The 23,351-nt window shown below is 43.5% G+C and overlaps 1 protein-coding gene across 1 annotated transcript in view; it reads right to left on the bottom strand.

The window, feature by feature from the left end:
* The window catches only part of LOC149983502 (uncharacterized), a 49,988-nt gene extending 27,125 nt beyond the window's left edge, over positions 1–22,863 (bottom strand). Inside the window, exons 1-2 of the mRNA XM_090236682.1 lie at positions 22,766–22,863; positions 22,476–22,657 (exon numbers count right to left, since the gene is read on the bottom strand). Of these exons, the coding sequence (XP_090092808.1) occupies positions 22,476–22,657; positions 22,766–22,863 (280 nt within the window). The remainder of the gene's footprint in view (positions 1–22,475; positions 22,658–22,765) is intronic.
* Positions 22,864–23,351: the final 488 nt, after the last annotated feature.

Here is a 23,351-nt window from a genome sequence, read left to right as displayed (position 1 = left end):
ATGGGTGGACCTTGTCGTCAGAGAGGGAGCGCTGAGAAAGAATGGCTCCCACGCCCACCTCTGACGCGTCAACCTCGACAACGAACTGTCTAGAGACGTCAGGTGTAACAAGGATAGGAGCGGATGTAAAACGATTCTTGAGGAGATCAAAAGCTCCCTGGGCGGAAACGGACCACTTAAAGCACGTCTTGACAGAAGTAAGGGCTGTGAGAGGAGCTGCCACCTGACCGAAATTACGGATGAAACGACGATAGAAGTTCGCGAAGCCGAGAAAGCGCTGCAGCTCGATGCGTGACTTAGGGGCGGGCCAATCAATGACAGCTTGGACCTTAGCGGGATCCATCTTAATGCCTTCAGCGGAAATAACAGAACCGAGAAATGTGACGGAGGAGGCATGAAAAGTGCACTTCTCAGCCTTCACAAAAAGACAATTCTCTAAAAGGCGCTGGAGGACACGTCGAACGTGCTGAACATGAATCTGGAGTGACGGTGAAAAAATCAGGATATCGTCAAGGTAAACGAAAACAAAGATGTTCAGCATGTCTCTCAGGACATCATTGACTAATGCCTGAAAGACAGCTGGAGCGTTAGCGAGGCCGAAAGGAAGAACCCGGTATTCAAAGTGCCCTAACGGAGTGTTAAACGCCGTCTTCCACTCGTCCCCCTCCCTGATGCGCACGAGATGGTAAGCGTTACGAAGGTCCAACTTAGTGAAAAACCTGGCTCCCTGCAGGATCTCGAAGGCTGAAGACATAAGAGGAAGCGGATACCTCCCAGCTGCATAGGCTCAGCTCCCGAGCCGGCAGAGGAAGATGGTAGTGATGCGGAGAGGGGGGCAACGGAGAGCGCGAGCTCCTTTCCACGAGCTCGGTGACGAAGATCAACCCGTCGCTCAATGCGAATAGCGAGTTCAATCAAGGAATCCACGCTGGAAGGAACCTCCCGGGAGAGAATCTCATCCTTTACCTCTGCGCGGAGACCCTCCAGAAGACGAGCGAGCAAGGCCGGCTCGTTCCAGCCACTGGAGGCAGCAAGAGTGCGAAACTCAATAGAGTAGTCTGTTATGGGTCGATTGCCTTGACATAGGGAAGACAGGGCCCTGGAAGCCTCCTCCCCAAAAACAGATCGATCAAAAACCCGTATCATCTCCTCCTTAAAGTCCTGATACTGGTTAGTACACTCAGCCCTTGCCTCCCAGATTGCCGTGCCCCACTCACGAGCCCGTCCAGTAAGGAGAGATATGACGTAGGCGACACGAGCAGTGCTCCTGGCGTAAGTGTTGGGCTGGAGAGAAAACACAATATCACACTGGGTGAGGAACGAGCGGCATTCAGTGGGCTCCCCAGAGTAACACGGCGGGTTATTGATTCTGGGCTCCGGAGATTCGAAAGCCCTGGAAGTGGCCGGTGGATCGAGGCGGAGATGGTGAACCTGTTCTGTGAGGTTGGAGACTTGGGTGGCCAGGGTCTCAACGGCATGTCGAGCAGCAGACAATTCCTGCTCGTGTCTGCCTAGCATCGCTCCCTGGATCTCGACGGCTGAGTGGAGAGGATCCGAAGTCGCTGGGTCCATTCTTGGTCGGATTCTTCTGTTACGGTGCGTGAATGAGGACCCAAAAGCGACTTAACGTAAACAGAGCTTCTTTAATAGCAAAACAAAGGTAGGCTCAGATAGACCGGCAGATTCCGACAGGACAGGACAAGGTTACAGCAAACATGACGATAGTCTGGTTCAGGCATGAAACACAACAAACAAGAATCCGACAAAGACAGGAGCAGAAACAGAGAGAGATATAGGGACCTAATCAGAGGGAAAAAGGGAACAGGTGGGAAAAGGGGTGGATGAGGTAGTCAGAGGAGACAAGGAACAGCTGGGGGAAAGCGGGGGAGAAAAGGTAACCTAATACGACCAGCAGAGGGAGACAGGGTGAAAGGAAAGGACAGAAAGACACAACATGACAATACATGACACTATGTTTGAGGTAATCAGTATTAAAGGGATCACACAAAAGTTGAACATGTTTATGCAGGAACTGAAATGAGATGCTTATGAAAAGTTAATTATTCAGGAGACTAGCCTGCAGGTTTGGTAGCCCATTTTCCATGAGAGTGGAGGGTACAAGGCAGATTTTGAGTGGGAGAATGAGCCTGTTGGCTTTATTTTCTATACAGCCGTGAGCCGAAAGAAGACTCATTCTGGGTGGGGGTAAAATGGTGGTGGGGAGAGGCTTTTGAGTATGAGACTATAGGGGTGCTCTGGGGAGAACTTACAACAAAGGGGTAGTTAAAGCAATGTTATTGTACATCTCTTTCATTTGGATGAACATGCACAAGGACTTTTTCACTGAAGCAACAGAGATGTATTTTGAATCAGCTATACCAAAGAAAGCATGAATTATGTGAAGCAAGAGGTGTGTTTTTATTGAATTGCAAAGGGACAGTTTAAGTTAGGGGCAGACCAGGGTTAAAATACTTTAGCTGCACTTCAACTTGTCTGACTATTCAACATCCAATGGAATAGTCCCATAAGTGCAAACCCAGAAAAAAGTATTTTAAACTAAATTAATATTTGTTGATCCCTGGATAGGGGGAGATGCTGGGTGGTAGCCTGGAGCCATGACAGGGCTGTGTCAGGTGCACTATGGGAAGCCCATTCAACAGACCAGGGTGGGCCTGGTCCTGGGAGGTTGTGTTGTGCTGTTTTGATTTATCTGTGCAGAAGATGGTCATGGCCTGGGAGAGAAGCGTGTTGGGAACTGCGACATCCACTGGAGAATTACATAGTTGGGAAAGGTGGTAAGTAAGTCCAAAACACTGTCTGCTTTCTTTCTCTGGGAAAGTCAGAACGTCAGTGATCAAAGCAGTTTAACTTGACACTGGCCAATAATTTTTTATTGGGTTTAGGGCACCGTTTGGCAATAGTCCAAAATACTGGGCTTTTGACAAATTTGTCGGATGTCTAAATGGCATGTCTATCTTGACAAACATACAGTATGACATTTTGCTATCTGTATGTTCTCATTTGTGACCTTTGGTTCAAACTCAATGAAATACACCAAAACAGACTGCTGCAAAAAAGGATACTCCACCCCTTTATGGGTACTGTAGTCTGAAGTCAATCTGAAGCTTACTCTGTCAAATCTTTCTTGAAAGCAGAAAAGTGGGAAACCTCTTGTTCTCCATGGTCAAGCTACTTTCTTTTCAAGCCTTATCAACTGCCCTTACCTTTTTAGAACATTGGTTTGATGCCGAGCAGGGGCAAAAGGGCTGCTGGTTTACATCATCTCTATTTACACTACAAACTAAAATGATTCTCCCTCTCCTCTATTGCCATGTCTCCATCAATTGTGACCCTCTACCCATGTACAAGGAAGCGTGAGAAATTGGGAAAAGAGTGGAGTGGAAGGTAGGTAGGAGGATGGGGGTAATGCATGTCTGATGTAGTTAGGGAGGGTTATTGTGTTCTTTCCCTTCATGACGGTTGCTGTGGCACTGTGTCGGCCTTTACCCTGCTGGGCTGGCATTGTAGAGGAGGTTGATGCCTCAGCGCTGGCACAGCAAGCTCTGATAGTCACTGCCGAGTCGGCCTCGCTACAACGCACTCCATTCCTCCTCCGGTTGAGGCTTGCCCTTTAGAGCACATTAGATAAAGAGTCAAAGGAAAATAAAATAGTGACATTGGACAGCCTTACTGTGTTATTTGTCAAGGGGGGGGGGGGGGGGGGGGGGGGGGGTAATGGGAAATGCTGTCTATTGAGCGGACTTTGCGGTTTCAAAAGGTTATTCTCTCTAGGTAAACTTATATTGAAGCGCTGGACACGCTTTTGTTTGTAGAGAATGGTGTGTTATTTTTCCTGCCCTCTTCCTCTGGTGAGCCAAACCCCCAAACCTTTTGAGTTTGTGACGTAAATGTGCATGTCACACAGGTGGTTTCTCTTACAGAAACTGTATCGTCTCCGAAGATTGAATCATGCCGCTAGTATTTCATTTACTTTCACAGATGGATACCTGAACCAAACAATTATAGCTGCTTCCTACAAAGCACCAGTTTAATTCATCTAAGTGAATTTCAAAAGGGCTGAGTTGAGACAATTTGCCCTGCAAAGCAACTGAAAAAAGAGAGAATGAGAGCCCAGATTACTCTACCATTTGACAGGGTAAAGATCCATGATCTTTAATCTCAGCATCCAGTAGGCCACGGATATGACTGTCACCTCCTATTAAATCAGTTGTAAACAAAAATAGACAGAGGGTGTGATTATCTAGAAGCGATTAGTGCCTACGTCACAGAATTCCAAGATTAAATACACTCTCCTGTTAGTCAAAAACATAATGTGACAGCTTCTGTGTAAATAGGTGATATGACGACTTTGACGTGAATGTGGCCCACGTGTGCCAGGCTCTGCACTCTTGCAGGGAGAGAAAGTTCTCAGCCTTTCGTCTTCTTCACAGTCAGTCTTTCCCATGAGCAGGACGTTCCCAATTCGCGTGACGATACTCACTGTTTGCCCCGCTTCCCTTGTCTGACCTGAACGGAAGTGAACGTTTACAGGAATTTCTTCCCCTGTTCTGACCTGTACTGACTCCCACCCATAAAAGACTCGCTACGGTGCTACAGGGTGTGAGGGAAGGTCAATGGCAGTCCTTGATTGGTCCATTGGGTGGGCTAGCTCTGACTCCAGAGGACATTTGCGTGTGATCCGCCATGCATATAGGAAATAAAGGGCCACAACCACCGACATGTGCCAAGACACGGAGGTCGTTTCTCCTGACCCTGCACCAAGGACGGGTCAGAGAACAGAGTGGACTAAAACCGAAACAGGGATGAATATATTCAAAACAATGGGGTCTCAAAGGGAGGAGATGGCAGCTGGGTGTACTTTGACATCAACACGGTGTCAAAAGGCCCATTGAGGACCACCTAACATTAACACACAAAAAAAATACTAGAGGAACTAGACAAATCTAGGATTTGCTACTGTAGTTGGAGAGAGGAAGTGTTGCAGTGGGGACTCAGATGTGCCCTATGGTATAAAGGTGAACATCTAACAGACCATGCCACAGTACAATGCTCACATATGCCATGTTTTGCCTCACACCCTACTTGTTTTTTCTCTCTCATGAAATTATTGTGAAATAGTAATATCAAGATACTGTAGTTTAGGCAGAGATGTATTCAGATAGCTGTTGGGTTTTTAGGATTCAGTGGAGTACCAGTGCAAGGACAGCGCTGTAGCTGAGTAGTGACTGTCCGCTGACATAATCACACACTATAAACTGGCCAAAATGTTCAGGAAAAGTGAAACAAATACAACACATTTTTTATTCATGGAATTACATTCATAAAGTGAATATAAGGGACAAACTCAAATAGTTTTTGCCCTTTCATTAGATTGCTGACACTCACACGCACACATGTGCATACACACACACATATTAACAACACACACTCTGAGGTGGGGTCATGGTCCTTTTACATCTAACTGGGGCGGGGGCCAAACCAAGACCAGCGGCTCCCCTTGTTTGTGAAAGCAGGACTTTTAATTAATATTTTGGAAGCCATTTTCACACAGGGTTATGCTCTCTAATTTGCTTTCCTGGAAGGCTGATTCTTTAAGCACAATCAGTAAATCTCTTGCATACAAATATAATAATATTGAAAACACCTTAAAGATTCACTGATTGTGCTCCCGGCACAACTTTCAGACAGGAGTTCTCATCAATGTCAAGTAAACATATTACAAACTATAGACAGTCACGAAAGACTGTGTTTGTGTGTCATGCCAAGATGACCAATTTTGTGACATAATCTCCTACTTTATCCTTTAAACATGCTGAAACTCATGGTATACCTGGTCATGTACTTTCATAGGAGGCACAGTCTCTCATGCAGAAAGAGATGATCACATTGCTGTTATATCACATAACAAGTGTGAAAGCCTGAAAGTAGCGTGTGTGGGTTGATTCTAAATAATACAGCTGAATGGTGTAGTGATAGGCAGGCCAGCCAACCACGTTCTATTTAAGGGGTAAGCAGATTCCCAAATGGAAATCAACAACCACAATAAATCCCTATCCTCTCATTTGCAGTTTGGGGGCACCCCTGGCTTTATCCCCAACCCCCCCTCTCTATTCTCAAAGAGTCTTCCAAACTGTTGAATTGCTGATCTTGGTAGAAAGGGGATCCAATGATACAACATTTGGGCATCGACAACATCTTTAAAAACAATACTCATATCCTATCTATAATTCACTTTCAACAATAACTTAGAAAAGATAATGTAATGCGACATTCTCAACTAAATCTGTTTGATAATTAACGTGGGATGGGGATTTGATTGATAAGTCGTGGGATGGGGATTAAGGAGAGACCTCCTGGTGAGAATGTCCATGTCAAGGATTTCCATCCCGAGGGAGGTGACTTTGATGTGCCTGTGGAACCTGCCTGTGACATCTGACATCTCTCCCATTTGCCCCCCCCCCCCCCCCCGGACAAGTTTGAGGGTGACAAGGAAAGAGTCCCGTGTTTGAGTTTGCAGTGTGACAGATACTGTCCTAGCATACCCTTTAAGGGTTCCCCAGCTGATTATAGCTCTCTATTACCCATCTGCCCATCATCAAGAGGGGATGCGTGATTCCCCAGTGCTTTCCCATCATTAAGAGCTGCGATTTTTTTATTTTTTTATTTCACCTTTATTTAACCAGGTAGGCTAGTTGAAAACAAGTTCTCATTTACAACTGCGACCTGGCCAAGAACAAAGCAAAGCAGTTCGACACATACAACAACACAGAGTTACACATGGCATAAACAAACATACAGTCAATAATACAGTAGATAAAGTCTATATACAGTGAGTGCAAAGGAGGTAAGATAAGGGAAGTAAGGCAATAAATAGGCCACGGTGGCGAAATAATTACAATATACCAATTGAACACTGGAGTGATTGATGTACAGAAGATTAATGTGCAAGTAGAGATACTGGGGTGCAAAGAAGCAAGATAAATAAATACAGTATGGGGATGAGGTAGATTGGATGGGCTATTTACAGATGGGCTATGTACAGATGGGCTATGTGAAAGTCTTAGTGTTGCCAGCCAAACGGCAGATTAGAGTAGACACACCCCTGGGTTCTCCACTTCCTGAATTATGGGAAATCCAGCTCAGTGGAATATCCTCAGAATCTCGCTCCTTTTTTACCTGCGCGGCACCCATCACTTCAATGAGTGGTTTTATGGTGAGAGACCCATGTTAAGCAACTACATCGGCTCTATTTTTAGGGAACAAATTGGACCTGGCATCGAGATCTGCAACAAAAATAACTCAATCAACTTTTAGTGGAAAGTTGAATACGCGTGGGTCTCTTGTGTGGTCTCAGTTTCATTAAAACAGCCTAATTTTCCACTCAAGCTCTGGAAACTAGGTCCATGGTAGCGAAGTGGTGAAGAAGGAGGCAGGGCTTGGAGGAGAACCCCTGGAGAATCCCTCGTCTGGCAATAGCTCCCTTACGAAGCCCTGAGTCCCAAGTAGACGGGTCGAGTCAAGTCCAAGTTGTGCATTCTAAGAGCAGGTCAAACGTTTTTCCAAGTCAAGTAAACAAAAAATCTATCCATACATTGACTTGTTCAACTACAAATCGATACCTTGGGACTATTAGGTTCTGTCTGACGTTTTTGTCCAAACTTGGTCACATCTAATAGATATTTAGATGGTTCTTCATTTCTGTTAAGTTCTATTTTTTTTAAAGTACATTTTAAGTGAAATATACAAAAACAACTAGAAAGTTCTATCTGCGTATACACATTTGAACTTTGTGCTGTAAGGTTCTATCTGAGGGAACACGCACCTGTTACCTGTTCTCCTGAGAGCACCTAAGTTCCTATGGGGATAAGGGATTGGCTGTTGACCTGGGCGCTGTCTCCCAAAAGCACTAGAAATTTAGGGCCAGGCTTCATTATGGGCCTACTTTTTTTCACGGTCGCTGCGCTCAGACCGAGCGAGCTACGGTCACGCGGGGCATCTCGTTGAACTCGGCACAGCCTAGAGATAATGGTAATTCCATTGCAGGCTCTGTGTGTCTTTAAGTATCGCACTGTGTCACTCCATCCTTGCTGTGTGTGTGTGTGTCTCTCTTTCATGTTAAGAATTGACTGATCTACACAGGGTTGAATGCAGTGATTTTCACAATTGCAGGTTATGTATATCAAAACACTTTTAGGGTGAATTTAATCACTTCCGGTTGCTCCAGGAAGTTTAGAATCGACGCAGGTAGACCTCATACTGGCCTGATGAATTGTAATCAAAGACAGGCTTTCCATAGATTTTCAAGACGATTTGAGTCTAAACGGTAACTAGGCCACTCAGGAACATTCAGTGTTGTCTTGGCAAGCAACTCCAGTGTATATTTGGCCTTGTGTTGTAGGTTATTGTGCTGCTGAAAGGTCAATTGGAAAGCAGACTGAACAAGGTTTTCTAGGATTTGGCCTGTGCTTAGCTCTATTCCATTTATTTTTAGCATAAAATGCTCCCTTAGTCCTTGCCGATGACAAGCATACCCATAACATGATGCAGCCACCACCATGCTTGAAAATATGAAGATTGGTACTCAGTGATGTGTTGTGTTTTCCAAAATGTAACGCTTTGTATTCAGGACATGAAATGCACTTCTTTGCCAATTGTTTTGCTGTTTTATTTTAGTGCCTTTTTGCAAACAGGATGCATTGTTTTGGAATATTTGTTTTCTGTACAGGCTTTCTTCTTTCCGCTCTGTCATGTAGGTTAGTATTGTGGAATTAACTACAATGTTGTTGCTCCATCCTCAGTTTTCTGCTATCACACCCATTAAACTCTAACTGTTTTAAAGTCACCATTGGCCTCATGGTGAAATCCCTGAGTTGCTTACTTCCTCTCCGGCAACTGAGTTAAGAAGGGCGCCTGTATCTTTGTAGTGACTGGATGTCTTGATACACCATCCAAAGTGTAATTAACAACTTCACCATGCTCAAAGGGTATTCTATGTCTGCTGCTTTTTTTACCCATCTACCAATAGGTGCCCTTATTTGAGAGGCATTGGAAAACCTCCCTGGTCTTTGTGGTTGAATCTGTGTTTGAAATTAAATGCTCGACTGAGCGACCTTACAATTATTTGTATGTGTGGGGTACAAAAATGATGTAGTCCTTCAAAAATAATGCAACTTTTTATGTGACTTGCTAAGCACATTTATATTCCTGAACTTATTTAGGCTTTCCATAAAAGGGTTTGATTGTTATTGACTAAATACATTTCAGCTTTTCATTTTTTATTCATTGGTAAAAATGTCTACAAACATCATTCCACTTTGACATCATGGGGTATCGTGAGTAGGCCAGTGACACAACATTGTATTTTAAATTCGGGCTGTTACACAACAAAATGTGGAAAAAGTCAAAGAGTATGAGTACTTTCACTGTGTAAGTGGACATTATAAAAGAGGCATATTTTATTTTTTTTAACTTAGTAGAAAACATAATATAGGCTATATTTTACTCAGCCATGCCTCCTTGTCCGTACAACATTTCCTCATCTCCCACCCTTTCTAATGCAACTATCTCCGATGCTTCTCCCTCTTTTTCCCTTGCCCCGCAACAAAGTGCTAAAAGAGCTCCTGAAACTTGACCCCAAAAAAACATCTGGGGCAGTTGGTTTAGGGCCTTTCTTCTTTAAGGTTGCTGCCCCTATTATCGCCAAGTCTGTCTCTCCTTTCTGGGGAGGTTCCCATTGCTTGGAGGGCAGCCACGGTTTGTCCTTTATTTAAAGGGGGAGATCAAGCTGATCCTAATTCTTATAGGCCTATTTCTTTTTTGCCCTGTTAATCAAAAGTGTTGGAAAAACTTATCAACAATCAACTGACTGGCTTTCTTGATGTCTATAGTTTTCTCTCTGAAATGAATGTGTCACTGCAACCTTAAAGGTCCGCAGTGATGTTACCATTGCCCTTGATTCTGAGCAATGTTTTGCTGCTATTTTTATTGATTTGGCCAAAGCTTTCATACGGTAGATCATTCTATTCTTGTGGGCTAAGGAGTATTTGTGTCTCTGAGGGGTCTTTGGCCTGGTTGCTAACGACCTCCCTCAAAGAGTGCAGTGTAAAAAGTCAGAAAATCTGCTGTCTCAGCCACTGCCTGTCACCAAGGGAGTACCCCAAGCTCAATCCTAGGCCCCACGCTCTTCTCAATTTACATCAACAACATAGCTCAGGCAGTAGGAAGCTCTCTCATCAATTTATATGCAGATGACACAGTCTTTTACACACCTGGCCCCTCCACAGATGTTGTGTTTAATGCTCTACAACAAAGCTTTCTTAGAGTCCAACAGGCTTTCTCTACCCTTAACCTTGTTCGGAACAAAGCAAAACAAAAGGTCATGTGGTTTGGTAAGAAGAATGCCCCTCTCCCCACATATGTGATTACTACCACTGAGGGTTTAGAGCTGGAGGTAGTCACCTCATACAAGTACTTGAGAGTATGGCTAGATGGTACACTGTCCTTCTCTCAGCACATATCAAAGCAGCAGGCTAAAGTTAAATCTAGACTTGGTTTCCTCTATCGTAATCGCTCCTCTTTCACCCCAGCTGCCAAACTAACCCTGATTCAGATGGCCATCCTACCAATGCTAGATTACGGAGAAATCATTTATAGATCGTCAGGTAAGGGTGCTCTCGAGCTGCTAGATTAACTTTACAACTCGGCCATCAGATTTGCCACAAATGCTCCTTATAGGACACATCACTGCACTCTATACTCCTCTGTAAACTGGTAATCACTGTATACCCGTCGCAAAACCCACTGGTTGATACTTATTTATAAAACCCTCTTAGGCCTCACTCCTCCCTATCTGAGATATCTACTGCAGCCCTCATCCTCCACATACAACACCCGTTCTGCCAGTCACATTCTGTTAAAGGTCCCGAAAGCACACACATCCCTGGGTCACTCGTCTTTTCAGTTTGCTGCAGCTAACGACTGGGACGAGCTGCAACAAACACTCAAACTGGACAGTTTTATCTCAATCTCTTCATTCAAAGTGGACACTTTTACCCACAGTTGTGGCTGCTTTGCGTGATGTATTGTTGTCTCTACCTTCTTGCCCTTTGTGCTGTTGTCTGTGCCCAATAGTGTTTGTACCATGTTCTGTGCTGCTACCATGTTGTGTTGCTACCATGTTGTTGTCATGTTGTGTCGCTACCATGCTGTGTTGTCATGTGTTGCTGCCTTGCTATGTTGTCTTAGGTCTCTGTGGTGTTGGGTTGTCTCTCTTGTCGTGATGTGTGTTTTGTCCTATATTTGTAATCCCAATCCCCGTTAGAGGCCTTTTGGTAGGCCGTCATTGTAAATAAGAATTTGTTCTTAACTGACTTGCCTAGTTACAGTGGGGCAAAAAAGTATTTAGTCAGCCACCAATTGTGCAAGTTCTCCCACTTAAAAAGATGAGAGGCCTGTAATTTTCATCATAGGTACACTTCAACTATGACAGACAAAATTAGAAGAAAGAAATCCAGAAAATCACATTGTAGGATTTTTAATGAATTTATTTGCAAATGATGGTTAGAAAATAAGTATTTGTTCAATAACAAAAGTTTATCTCAATACTTTGTTATATACCCTTTGTTGGCAATGACAGAGGTCAAACGTTTTCTGTAAGTCTTCACAAGGTTTTCACACACTGTTGCTGGTATTTTGGCCCATTCCTCCATGCAGATCTCCTCTAGAGCAGTGATGTTTTGGGGCTGTTGCTGGGCAACACGGACTTTCAACTCCCTCCAAAGATTTTCTATGGGGTTGAGATCTGGAGACTGGCTAGGCCACTTCAGGACCTTGAAATGCTTCTTTAGAAGGCACTCCTTCGTTGCCCGGGCGGTGTGTTTGGGATCATTGTCATGCTGAAAGACCCAGCCACGTTTCATCTTCAATGCCCTTGCTGATGGAAGGAGGTTTTCACTCAAAATCTCACGATACATGGCCCCATTTATTATTTCCTTTACACGGATGAATCGCCCTGGTCACTTTGCAGAAAAACAGCCCCAAAGCATGATGTTTCCACCCCCATGCTTCACAGTAGGTATGGTGTTCTTTGGGTGCAACTCAGCATTCTTTGTCCTCCAAACATGACGAGTTGAGTTTTTACCAAAAAGTTATATTTTGGTTTCATCTGACCATATGACATTCTCCCAATCTTCTGCTTCTTCTAGCAAACTTCATGCGGACCTGGACATGTACTGGCTTAAGCAGGGGGACATGTCTGGCACTGCAGGATTTGAGTCCCTGGCGGTGTAGTGTGTTACTGATGGTAGGCTTTGTTACTTCGGTCCCAGCTCTCTGCAGGTCATTCACTAGGTCCCCCCGTGTGGTTCTGGGATTTTTGCTCACCGTTCTTGGGATCATTTTTACCCTACGGGGTGAGATCTTGCGTGGAGCCCCAGATCGAGGGAGATTATCAGTGGTCTTGTATGTCTTCCATTTCCTAATAATTGCTCCCACAGTTGATTTCTTCAAACCAAGCTGCTTACCTATTGCAGATTCAGTCTTCCCAGCCTGGTGCAGGTCTACAATTTTGTTTCTGGTGTCCTTTGACAGCTCTTTGGTCTTGGCCATAGTGGAGTTTGGAGTGTGAATGTTTGAGGTTGTGGACAGGTGTCTTTTATACTGATAACAAGTTCAAACAGGTGCCATTAATACAGGTAATGAGCGGAGGACAAGAGGAGCCTCTTAAAGAAGAAGTTACAGGTCTGTGAGAGCCAGAAATCTTGCTTGTTTGTAGGTGACCAAATACTTTTTTTCCAAATTACAGACAACTCTCCCAACAAATCACGAGTTTGGGTAGGCAGGGCTTAAAATGCAGGTGGGAATTGTGCTCATGTTTAGCTAGAGCAGCAAGTGGATACGGAAGTTACGTACCGGTGACGTGCTTCCAATTTATGACTCGTTCTCTCTGTCCCAACTGACGCCTCAACTTGTATAGACGTTTTAGGGGAGGACCATCCTACTCAGGGAATTTCAGAAATGTTTTAAATAATTAAACATTTTAAAAAGTTATCCTTTTTAGATAAAGCTAAATATATTCATGTCACCAAATTCCTGATTAAAACACACTGTTTTGCAATGAAGTTCTACAGTAGTCTCAACACACTCTAGCTTTGCACAATAGTGTAGCCAGAACACAGCTACTTCCCGCCCTGCTCTGGCTACATTGTCTTCAATACAAAACCTAGGAGGCTCGTAGGCCTTACCCCCTTCCATAGACCTGCATGATAATTATGACCACTTCCGGACAACGTCCTCCAAACAATCAATGCTTTTGCAATAGGAACTGATATGTTGTCCATTCAATCAAAGGATTAGGATCAAACAACGAACCTAGTGTGGTGTATTGGCGTTGTGTCACAGAGCATTATGGGGGTTCTATGTGTTAAGTTGAGTTGGTGACATATTCGATAGAGATTAAGAGTGAAGCGTGATAGTTGAGCATTTTTGGGATATTATTCAATTCAAATTAGTTTCTTCAAACTGCAGAAGATGAAGGATGAAGATTATATAATTCTGGAATTCATTTCATTTAAGGTGTACTTAATTTCTTTCTTCATGCGTTTCAGCCAATCAGTTGTGTTGTGACAAGGTAGGGTGGTATACAGAAGATGGTCTTTTACCAAATAAATCCATATTATGGCAAGAACAGCTCAAATATGCAAAGAGAAAGGACAGTCCATTACGTTAACAAATGAAGGTCAGTCAATACGGAACATTTCAAGAACTTTGAAAGTTTCTTCAAGTGCAGTCCCAAAAACCATCAACCCCTATGATGAAACTGTCTCTCATGAGGACCGCCACAAGAAAGGAAGACCTGGAGTTACCGCTGCTGCAGAGGATAAGTTAATTAGAGTTAACTGCACCTCAGATTGTAGCCCAAATAAATGCTTCAGAGTTCACGTAAAAGACACATCAACTGTTCAGAGGAGACTGCGCGAATCAAATTACTGCAAAGAAACCACTATTAAAGGACACAAAAATATGAGACTTGCTTGGGCTAAGAAACATGAGCAATGGACATGAGATTTTTGGTTCCAATCGCCATGTCTTTGTGAGTTGCAGAGTAGGTGAACGGATGATCTCTGCATGTGTAGTTCCCACCATAAAGCAGGAGGATGAGGTGTGATCGTGTGGGGGTGCTTTGCAGGTGATTGTGTCAGTGATTTATTTAGAATTCAAGGCACAATTAACCAGCATGGCTACCACAGCATTCTGCGCATATTGGTACTATCATTTGTTTTTCAACAAGACCATGACCCAACACATCTCCAGGCTGTGTAAGGGCTATTTGACAAAGAAAGAGAGTGATGGAGTGCTGCATCAGATGACCTGGCCTCCATAATCACCCGACCTCAAACCAATTGAGATTTTTTGGGATGAGTTGGACTGCTCTTGTAGTGTGGGGGCTGTGCTTTGGCAAAGTGGGTGGGGTTATATCCTTCCTATTTGGCCCTGTCCGGGGGTATCATTGGATGGGGCCACAGTGTCTCCTGACCCCTCCTGTCTCAGCCTCCAGTATTTATGCTGCAGTAGTTTATGTGTCGGGGGGCTAGGGTCAGTTTGTTATATCTGGAGTACTTCTCCTGTCTTATCCGGTGTCCTGTGTGAATTTAAGTATGCTCTCTCTAATTCTCTCATTCTCTCTTGCTTTCTCTCTCTCTGAGGACCTGAGCCCTAGGACCATGCCTCAGGACTACCTGGCATGATGACTCCTTGCTGTCCCCAGTCCACCTGCCCAAGCTGCTGCTCCAGTTTCAACTGTTCTGCCTGCGGCTATGGAATCCTGACCTGTTCACCGGACATGCTACCTGTCCCAGACCTATTATTTGCTGGTCATTTATGAACATTTGAACATCTTGGCCATGTTCTGTTATATCATCTCCACCCGGCACAGCCAGAAGAGGACTGGCCACCCCTCATAGCCTGGTTCCTCTCTAGGTTTCTTCCTAGGGTTTGGCCTTTCTAGGGAGTTTTTCCTAGCCAACGTGCTTCAACACCTGCATTAATTGCTGTTTGGGGTTTTAGGCTGGGTTTCTGTACAGCACTTTGAGATATCAGCTGATGTAAAAGGAGTAAAAGTAAAAGTAAAAGGAGCAGATTTCTGGGCACGGTAGAATATATTCAAGGCATAATGTACAGACAAAGCTTTAGTAGGATGTGAATACAGTGGGGGTAAACCTGTGCATACAGTGATAATGAAAGAGATATTGTCTCTAGAAATAGAATTTAAACCAGGTGATGTCACTGCGTGTGTGGGGGGTGGAACTAAATTGTTAGCCGATGCATGTTGAGCAGTGCTAGAGGCCCTACAGTGAAATAAAATAATAGTTACAAACCAGAACAGCAATCGACACGGCATGGTGACGTTAGGGAAAAGCATGCATAGCCGGGTGATCATACAAGTCCAGTCCGTGGCTTCAAGCAGCTAACGGCACGGGGTTAGCAGGCGAACAGAAAGGCCTTAGAGGGATGACGCGACAGAGGAAAGTCTGTTGTGCCCCCTTCGTGCAGTTACATCAGCGAACGGATCAGCAGGGCTCCGTGTGGTAAACGAGGCATATTGGCAAAATATGTATAGTGGCTGAAGAAATACGTCCCAAGGGCCTCTTAAGTCAGCAGTCCAATGTGCTTAAGATAGCTAGCAGGCCGCAGATTAGAGGCTGTGCGTTCAGAGGTCGTTAGCTGCTATAATTCCAGGTGGAAAAAAAATATATAAAAAAATATCATAATACATTTTTTTTTTAAATGTATAAAAAAATAGGTTCAGAGCTTGCGGTAGGAATCCGGAGATATCGAGAAGAATAAGTCCGACTAGCTCTGGTTTGAGTCACGCTGTACAGACTGGCGATAGTTGTCCGGTATAAAGGTAGCTGATGACCGCTAGCAAAGGATAGCTGACTGCTAGCTAGTGGCTTCGGAATGTATTCGATGGCCATCTTAAGCCAACAGTCCATTGTGCTCTAGACAGCTAGCATTCAGGGGACGTTAGCTGCGAAGGTGGGAAGGTGAGAAGGTTCAGAGCTTGCGATAGGAATCAGGGGATATGGAGAGAAAAAAAATAGGCCCGGTATGCTCTGGTTGAATCGCGTTGCACAAACTTCCGAGCTAAGGTTAACTGATGACCGTTAGCTGGCTAGTTAGCTGGCTAGTTTATGTTGGAGAGATTCCAGTAAGAGGCAAAGAAAAATACGTTACAGAAAAAGCAGGTCCACACCACATTGGGTGGGGCGGGTTGCAGGAGAGTATTTTGAAATAAGGGTTTAGAAAAATATAAAAAGATATGCGAAGAAAAATATATAAAAATATATATACATGGGACACGACAAGACGAAGGACAAATACATCTGACTGCTACACATAGTAATAATAGTATAATAGTATAATAATAGTATAATAGCATAATAGTGAAGATATCAAAACTGTGAAATAACACACGGAATCGTGTAGTAAAATATTCTTCAAAGTTCTTCAAAGTAGCCGCCCTTTGCCATGATGACAGCTTTGCACACTCCTGGCATTCTCTCAACCAGCTTAATGAGGTAGTCATCTGGAATGTGTGCCTTGTTAATTTTTTTGTAATTTCTTTCCTTCTTAATGCGTTTGAGCCTATCAATTGTGTTGTGACAAGGTAGGGGGCTATACAGAAGATAGCCCTATTTGGTAAAAGACCGAGTGTCCATTTTATGTCAAGATCAACTTAAATAAGCAAAGAGAAATGACAGTCCATCATTGCTTTAAGACATGAAGGTCAGTCAATACGGAAAATGAACAGACACATCTTAACATCAACTGTTCAGAGGAGACTGTGTGAATCAGGCCTTCATGGTCGAATTGCTGCAAAGAAACCACTACTAAATGACACCAATAAGAAGAAGAGACTTGCTTGGGACAAGAAACAGCAATGGACATTAGACTGGTGGGAATTTCTCCTTTGGTCTAAATGTAAGATTTTTTATTCCAACCGTTGTGTCTTTGTGAGACGCAGCGTAGGTGAACGGATTATCTCTGCGTGTGTGGTTGCCACTGTGAAGCATTTAGGAGGAGATACGATGTGTGGAAGTGCTTGTCTGTGATTGATTTAGGAGAGAGTGCGAGAGAGTTAGCAATGAATTAGATTAGCCCTATGTGTACGTTATGTTGGCTATGACATGCTGTGGTTAATGAGTGTCTTATTGCCTATTGGTCCACATATTTCATTATAGTGATTATGTTCCCCGTATAATATATATGTTTATAGATATGTGTTGTGTATTTGATGTATTGATCCCGGGTAAAAGTATTGATGTAGGGTTCACCCACTGCTAAAATAAAGGATAAATAAGCAATAGTAAACTTGAGTTCTAACTGAATTTGTTTTAATCCTCAATAGTGGTAAAGACTCAGATTACCTCTGGGAGCCAACTCCAAAGAGACCACATTCAAGTCCTCCATCCCTTACTCATTCAAAAGTAGGAATTGGTTCCTCCAGTCTGACCCCTTCTGCTGTCTCTGGCTCCACACCAACCCCAGCCAGGCCAAAATACTGCAGACCTGAATGCGCCTCAGGGATAAAAGAGCACAGCAGGGAGGCATGGTTATACTCTCACAAGAAATCTTCCATCACCTGCACTTCTTGTGCTGTTACCCTCTTCTTCACAGCAGAAAGAGACTGCTATGGGACTTGGCATCAGCAGCACAATCTTGTGTAGAGGACGGTGGGTGTTCTAAATACTCTAATTATGAATATTGTGTAAATTGTTCATTTTTTTCACTCTGTGTTGTTTGTGGTGGGTGCAGTTATGACATTAGATCAGTGTTGGCTGCTAACTTGGCCCTTAAATAGTTCACTTCTGTGTTGGGAGGCATTGGATCAGTGTCTACAGTCAGTACCTATGTAGGGAAGCTAATTATCCATCATGTATGACATTCCTGGAAGTGTGTAAACTTAAACTTTTCATTACCATTTGCCACAGTTTTACTCAGCCACATACTCACCGTTATTGTATTTACGTATTGTTATTGTATTTACGTACGCATTTGAAATAACAAGCATTTGAAATAACAAGCTATATATATATATATATTTTTTTTCCCATAAGCAAGCTAAGACACCAAATGACACTAAATGAGTTCTGCTCTGCCTTGTGAATAAACACTGAACAGCTGTTGAAAGGCTTTGCATGCATAGGTCGACAACGTTCACTCGCTAAAACACCTAGACACAGGAACAAAACCCAATTTTGAAATTTGACTCCATTTTGTTTATTTTTCCGCACGCTTGACCACACGAAATGCAAAAATCTGAGTGGCTCGACAGAAGTAAAGGAACAGTGCAGACAAAGGACACAAGAGTGGAACATGGTTCTCAAAGCAGGGAGAGACACAGTACCGTTCTCTCTGGTCGCTATGTCCTTGAGCTTCCTTTGAGCTGGCTTTGAGTTTTCCAGCAGCAGCGCGACAAGTGCCATTTTTGGGGATGCCTGTCTTGTCAAGCATCCAAACCACTTCCTTCCTGCTGTCACCACAGGGAGAAGCTGCTGTAGACTAAAGGAAAGATGTGGTGAGCATTAATAGTGGATAACCTTATCCCTGGGTGGAAAGTCCATCAGGGTTCATCCTCTTAATGACTGTCATAACTGAGATACTAACTGCACACTCATATCCCATGATGCACCTACCTAACAGGGCTCCTTTGGCTTCCTCCTCTCGGACAGGGATACATGGTTTTAATGTCAGATGGTGATGTATTATTTTGCTTTCCCCTGTCATCTGGAGATATTGGTCCATATAAACAGACGACTTCAAAACCGGGGCCCCTGACTCACTGTTTTTTTAATGACAAGGCCATAATAGGGGGTGTGGTGGAGTGGACACACGTGCTGCTAAATCAACAGAGCGGCTCACCGACATGTTAAAGATCACTCCAGTAGTTTCCAAGGTGCCCGGCTTCCTCTTTCCCCCTTTATCAGCTTTCTGTGTCCGCAAAGCATTTGTAGAGGGCTTTTGAAGGTGGAAGTGGAGTGCTGATAAGCATGTAGAGAGGGAGTGCCAGAGCTACACCCATGCACCAGTCTGGCCGGGACATCTAAACCATGGGAAATTGTCTGATCTTAGTCTTTTGCATGTTACAGTACATGCTGTAGAACACCTCCCTCACCTGGATTTGATTATTGAATGCTTCTTACAAAGTCAGGGCTTATTAAAAGACTGAAAAAGAGCAGTTGGGTAATTAAAAAAAAATATATCTCATCAGGTTTGTGAGTGTGGGTGCGCGAGTACGTTCTGTTCAGTCAGTGGCATACAGTATGGGTGCACGCTCTGACTAAACCAACAAATCAAAATTTGAATAACATTTTATTGGTCGCATACAGTACACATATTTTGCAGACATTATTGCAGGTGAAGCGAAATGCATTTATATTTTTGCAATAATACTGAACAACACAAAAAAATATACAAAAATGTAACAAAATAAATCAAGAAATATCAGTACAGAATATTTTTTATTTATTTAACTAGGCAAGTCAGTTAAGAGAAAAGTATTGTTTTCAATGACAGCCTTGGAACAGTGGGTTAACTGCCTTGTTCACAGGTAGAACAACAGATTTTTCTACCTTGTCAGCTCGGGGATTCAAACTTGCAACCTTACAGTTACTAGTCCAGCACTATAACCACTAGACTACCTGCCGCCCCGATATAAATATAAACAGCACCAGTCAAAAGTTTAGACACACCTTGTCATTCAAGGGTTTTTCTTTATTTTTCCTAATTTATACATTGTAGAATAATAGTGACGATATCAACACTATGAAATAACACATACGGAATCATGAAGTAACCAAAAAGGTTTTCAACATACAAATATTTAATATTTTGTGTTCTTCAAAGTAGCCACACCTTGCCTTGATGACAACTTTGCACACTCTTGGCATTCTCTCAACCTGCTTCAAGAGATGCCCTAGGGCTTCCGAGTGGTGCAGTGGTCTAAGGCACTGCATCTCAGTGCTCGAGGCATCATTACAGACCCTGATTCGATTTCAGGCTGTACCACTCCTGGCCATGATTTGGAGTCCCATAGGGCGACGCACAATACCCCATAATGAAAAAGTGAAAACAGGTTTGTTATACATGTTTGCAAATGTATTAGAAATATAATATAGAAATACCTTATTTACATAAGTATTCAGACCCTTTGCTATGAGACTCAAAATTGAGCTCAGATGCATCGTTATTCCATTGATCACCCTTAAGATGTTTCTACAACTTCCTTGGAGTCCACCTGTGGTAAATTAAATTGATTGGACATGATTTGGAAAGGCACACACCTGTCTATATAAGGTCCCACCGTTGACTCTGTGTGTCAGAGCACAGGAAGGAATTGTCCTTAGAGCTCCGAGACAGGATTGTGTCTGGGGAAGGGTACAGAAACATTTCTGATTTCTGAAGGAGTGGCTTCGGGACAAGTCTCTGAATGTCCTTGAGTGTCCCAGCCAGAGCCCGGATTTGAACCCAATCAAACATCTCTGTAGAGACTTGAAAATGGCTGTGCAGCGACGCTCCACATCCAACCTGACAGGATCTGCAGAGAAGAATTGGAAAATGTCACACCCAGACCATAGTTTGCTTTGTATGTTTCTATGTTTTGTTTGGTCAGGGTGTGATCTGAGTGGGCATTCTGTTGGATGTCTAGTTTGTCTGTTTCTGTGTTTGGGCTTGATATGGTTCTCAATCAGAGGCAGGTGTTAGTCATTGTCTCTGATTGGGAACCATATTTAAGTAGCCTGTTTTGTGTTGGGTTTTGTGGGTGGTTGTCTCCTGTGTCAGTGTTTGTACCACACGGGACTGTTTCGGGTTTTCACGTTTCTTGTTTTGTAGTTTCTTCATGTATAGTTTCTTTATTAAAGAACCATGAATTATAACCACGCTGCATTTTGGTCCGCCTCTTCTTCACAGGAAGAATCCCGTTACAGAGAAACTCCTCTATTACAGGTGTGCCAACCTTTTAGCGCCATACCCAAGAAGACTTAAGGATGTAATCACTCCTAAACGTGCTTCAACAAAGTACTGAGTAAAGGGTTTGAATACTTATTTAAATGTGATATTTTTCAATTTTTTTGTTTAGAATAAATTTGCTAACATTTCGAAAAACTGGTTATTGCTTTATAATCCCCTCCCCGGATTTTGTGTTTAAAGCTCTACCACAAAGCTTTCTTGGAAGCTTTCTCTGCCCTTAACCTTGTTCTGAACACCTCCAAAACAAAAGGTAATTGTCACGTTCTGACCATAGTTCTTTTGTGTTTTCCTTGTTTTAGTGTTGGTCAGGACGTGAGCTGGGTGGGCATTCTGTTGTGTCTGGTTTGTCTAGTTCTATGTTTGGCCTGATAGGGTTCTCAATCAGAGGCAGGTGTTAGTCATTGTCTGATTGGGAACCATATTTAGGTAGCCTGTTTTGTGTTGGGTTTTGGTGGGTGGTTGTTTCCTGTCTTTGTTTGCTGCACCAGATAGGGCTGTTTCGGTTTTTCCGCGTTTATTGTTTTGTATTATGTTCATGTTGAGTTCGAGTTCTTATTAAAAAACATGAACTATAACCACGCTGCATTTTGGTCCGCCTCTCCTTCCCAGGAGGAAAGCAGTTACAGTAATGTGGTTTGGTAAGAAGAATGCCCCTCTCCCCACAGGTGTGATTACTAGCTCTGAGAGTTTAGACCTTGACATAGTCTCAAGTACTTGGGAGTACAGTATGGCTAGATGGTACACTGTCCTTCTCTCAGCACATATCAAAGCTGCAGGCTAAAGTTAAATCTAGACTTGGTTTCCTCTATCAAAATCACTCCTCTTTCACCCCAGCTGACAAACTTACCCTGATTCAGATGACCATCCTACCCATGCTAAATTATGGATACATCATTTATAGATAGGCAGGCTGCTCTCAAGCAGCTAGATGTCCTTTACCATTCAGCTATCAGATTTGCCATCAATGGTCCTTATAGGACACATCATTGCACTCTATACTCCTTTGCGAGATGTATTGTTGTCTCTACTTTCTTGCCCTTTGTCTGTGCTCACTAATGTTTGTCCGATGTTTTGTGCTGCTACCACGTTGTGCCGCTGCCATGTTGTGTTGCTAACATGCTGTGTTGTGTTGCATCCTTGCTATGCTGTTGTCTTAAGTCTCTTTTTATGTAGTGTGGTGTTGTCTCGCTTGTCGTGATGTGTGTTGTCGTATTGTAACAGTTTTCTTCATCTGAAAGAGAGGCGGACCAAAATGCAGCGTGGTGGTTATTCATGTTCTTTAATAAAGGAACTATACATGAACTAACTAACAAAACAAGAAATGTGAAAACTCAAAACAGCCCTATCTGGTGCAAACAGAGACAGGAACACTCCTTGCTCTCTAGCCCCCCGGTAAGCACAGGAAGTTGGCGTAGGTCTCCTACCTGGCCTCGCCATACTCCCTGTGAGCCCCCCCAATACATTTTTGGGGCTGACTCTCGGGCTTCCATCCGCGTCGCCGTGCTGCCTCCTAATACCAGCGCCTCTCCGCTTTCGCCGCCTCCAGTTCTTCTTTGGGGCGGCAATATTCTCCAGGCTGAGCCCAGGGTCCTTCTCCGTCCAATTCGTCCTCTCATGTCCATTCCTCTTGCTGCTCCTGCTGCCGTTTCTCCTGCTGCACCTTGGGGCAGCGACACTCCCCTGGCTTTGCCCAGGGTCCACTCCCGTCAAGGATTTCTTCCCAAGTCCAGAAGTCCTTATTACGCTGCTCCTGCCCGTTACCACGCCGCTTGGTCCTGTTGTGGTGGGTGATTCTGTAACGGTTTTCTTCATCTGAAGGAGAGGTGGACCAAAATGCAGCGTGGTGGTTATTCATGGTTTTTAATGAAGAAAAACTATACATGAATAAACTAACAAAACAATAAATGTGCAAAAACCTAAACAGCCTATCTGGTGCAAACAAACACAGAAACAAGAACAATCACCCACAAAACACTCAAAGAATATGGCTGCCTAAATATGGTTCCCAATCAGAGACAACGATAAACACCTGCCTCTGATTGAGAACCACTCCAGACAGCCATAGACTTACCTAGAAAACCCCACTAAGCCACAATCCCAATACGTACGAATAAACCCCAAGACAAAACACACCACATACAAAACCCATGTCACACCCTGGCCTGACCAAATTAATAAAGAAAACACAAAATACTAAGACCAGGGCGTGACACATATATTTATTATGATTTTATTTTTTCATCCCAGCCCCTGTCCCCGCAGGAGACTTTTGCCTTTTGGTAAGCCGTTATTATAAATAA

This window comes from Oncorhynchus mykiss, chromosome 5 (assembly GCF_057628025.1).
Source record: "Oncorhynchus mykiss isolate SJ-2025 chromosome 5, ASM5762802v1, whole genome shotgun sequence".
Taxonomy (NCBI): Eukaryota; Metazoa; Chordata; class Actinopteri; order Salmoniformes; family Salmonidae; genus Oncorhynchus; species Oncorhynchus mykiss.
The sequence above is the reverse complement of the archived record's forward strand: the minus strand, read 5'-3'. Positions and strand labels throughout refer to the sequence as shown.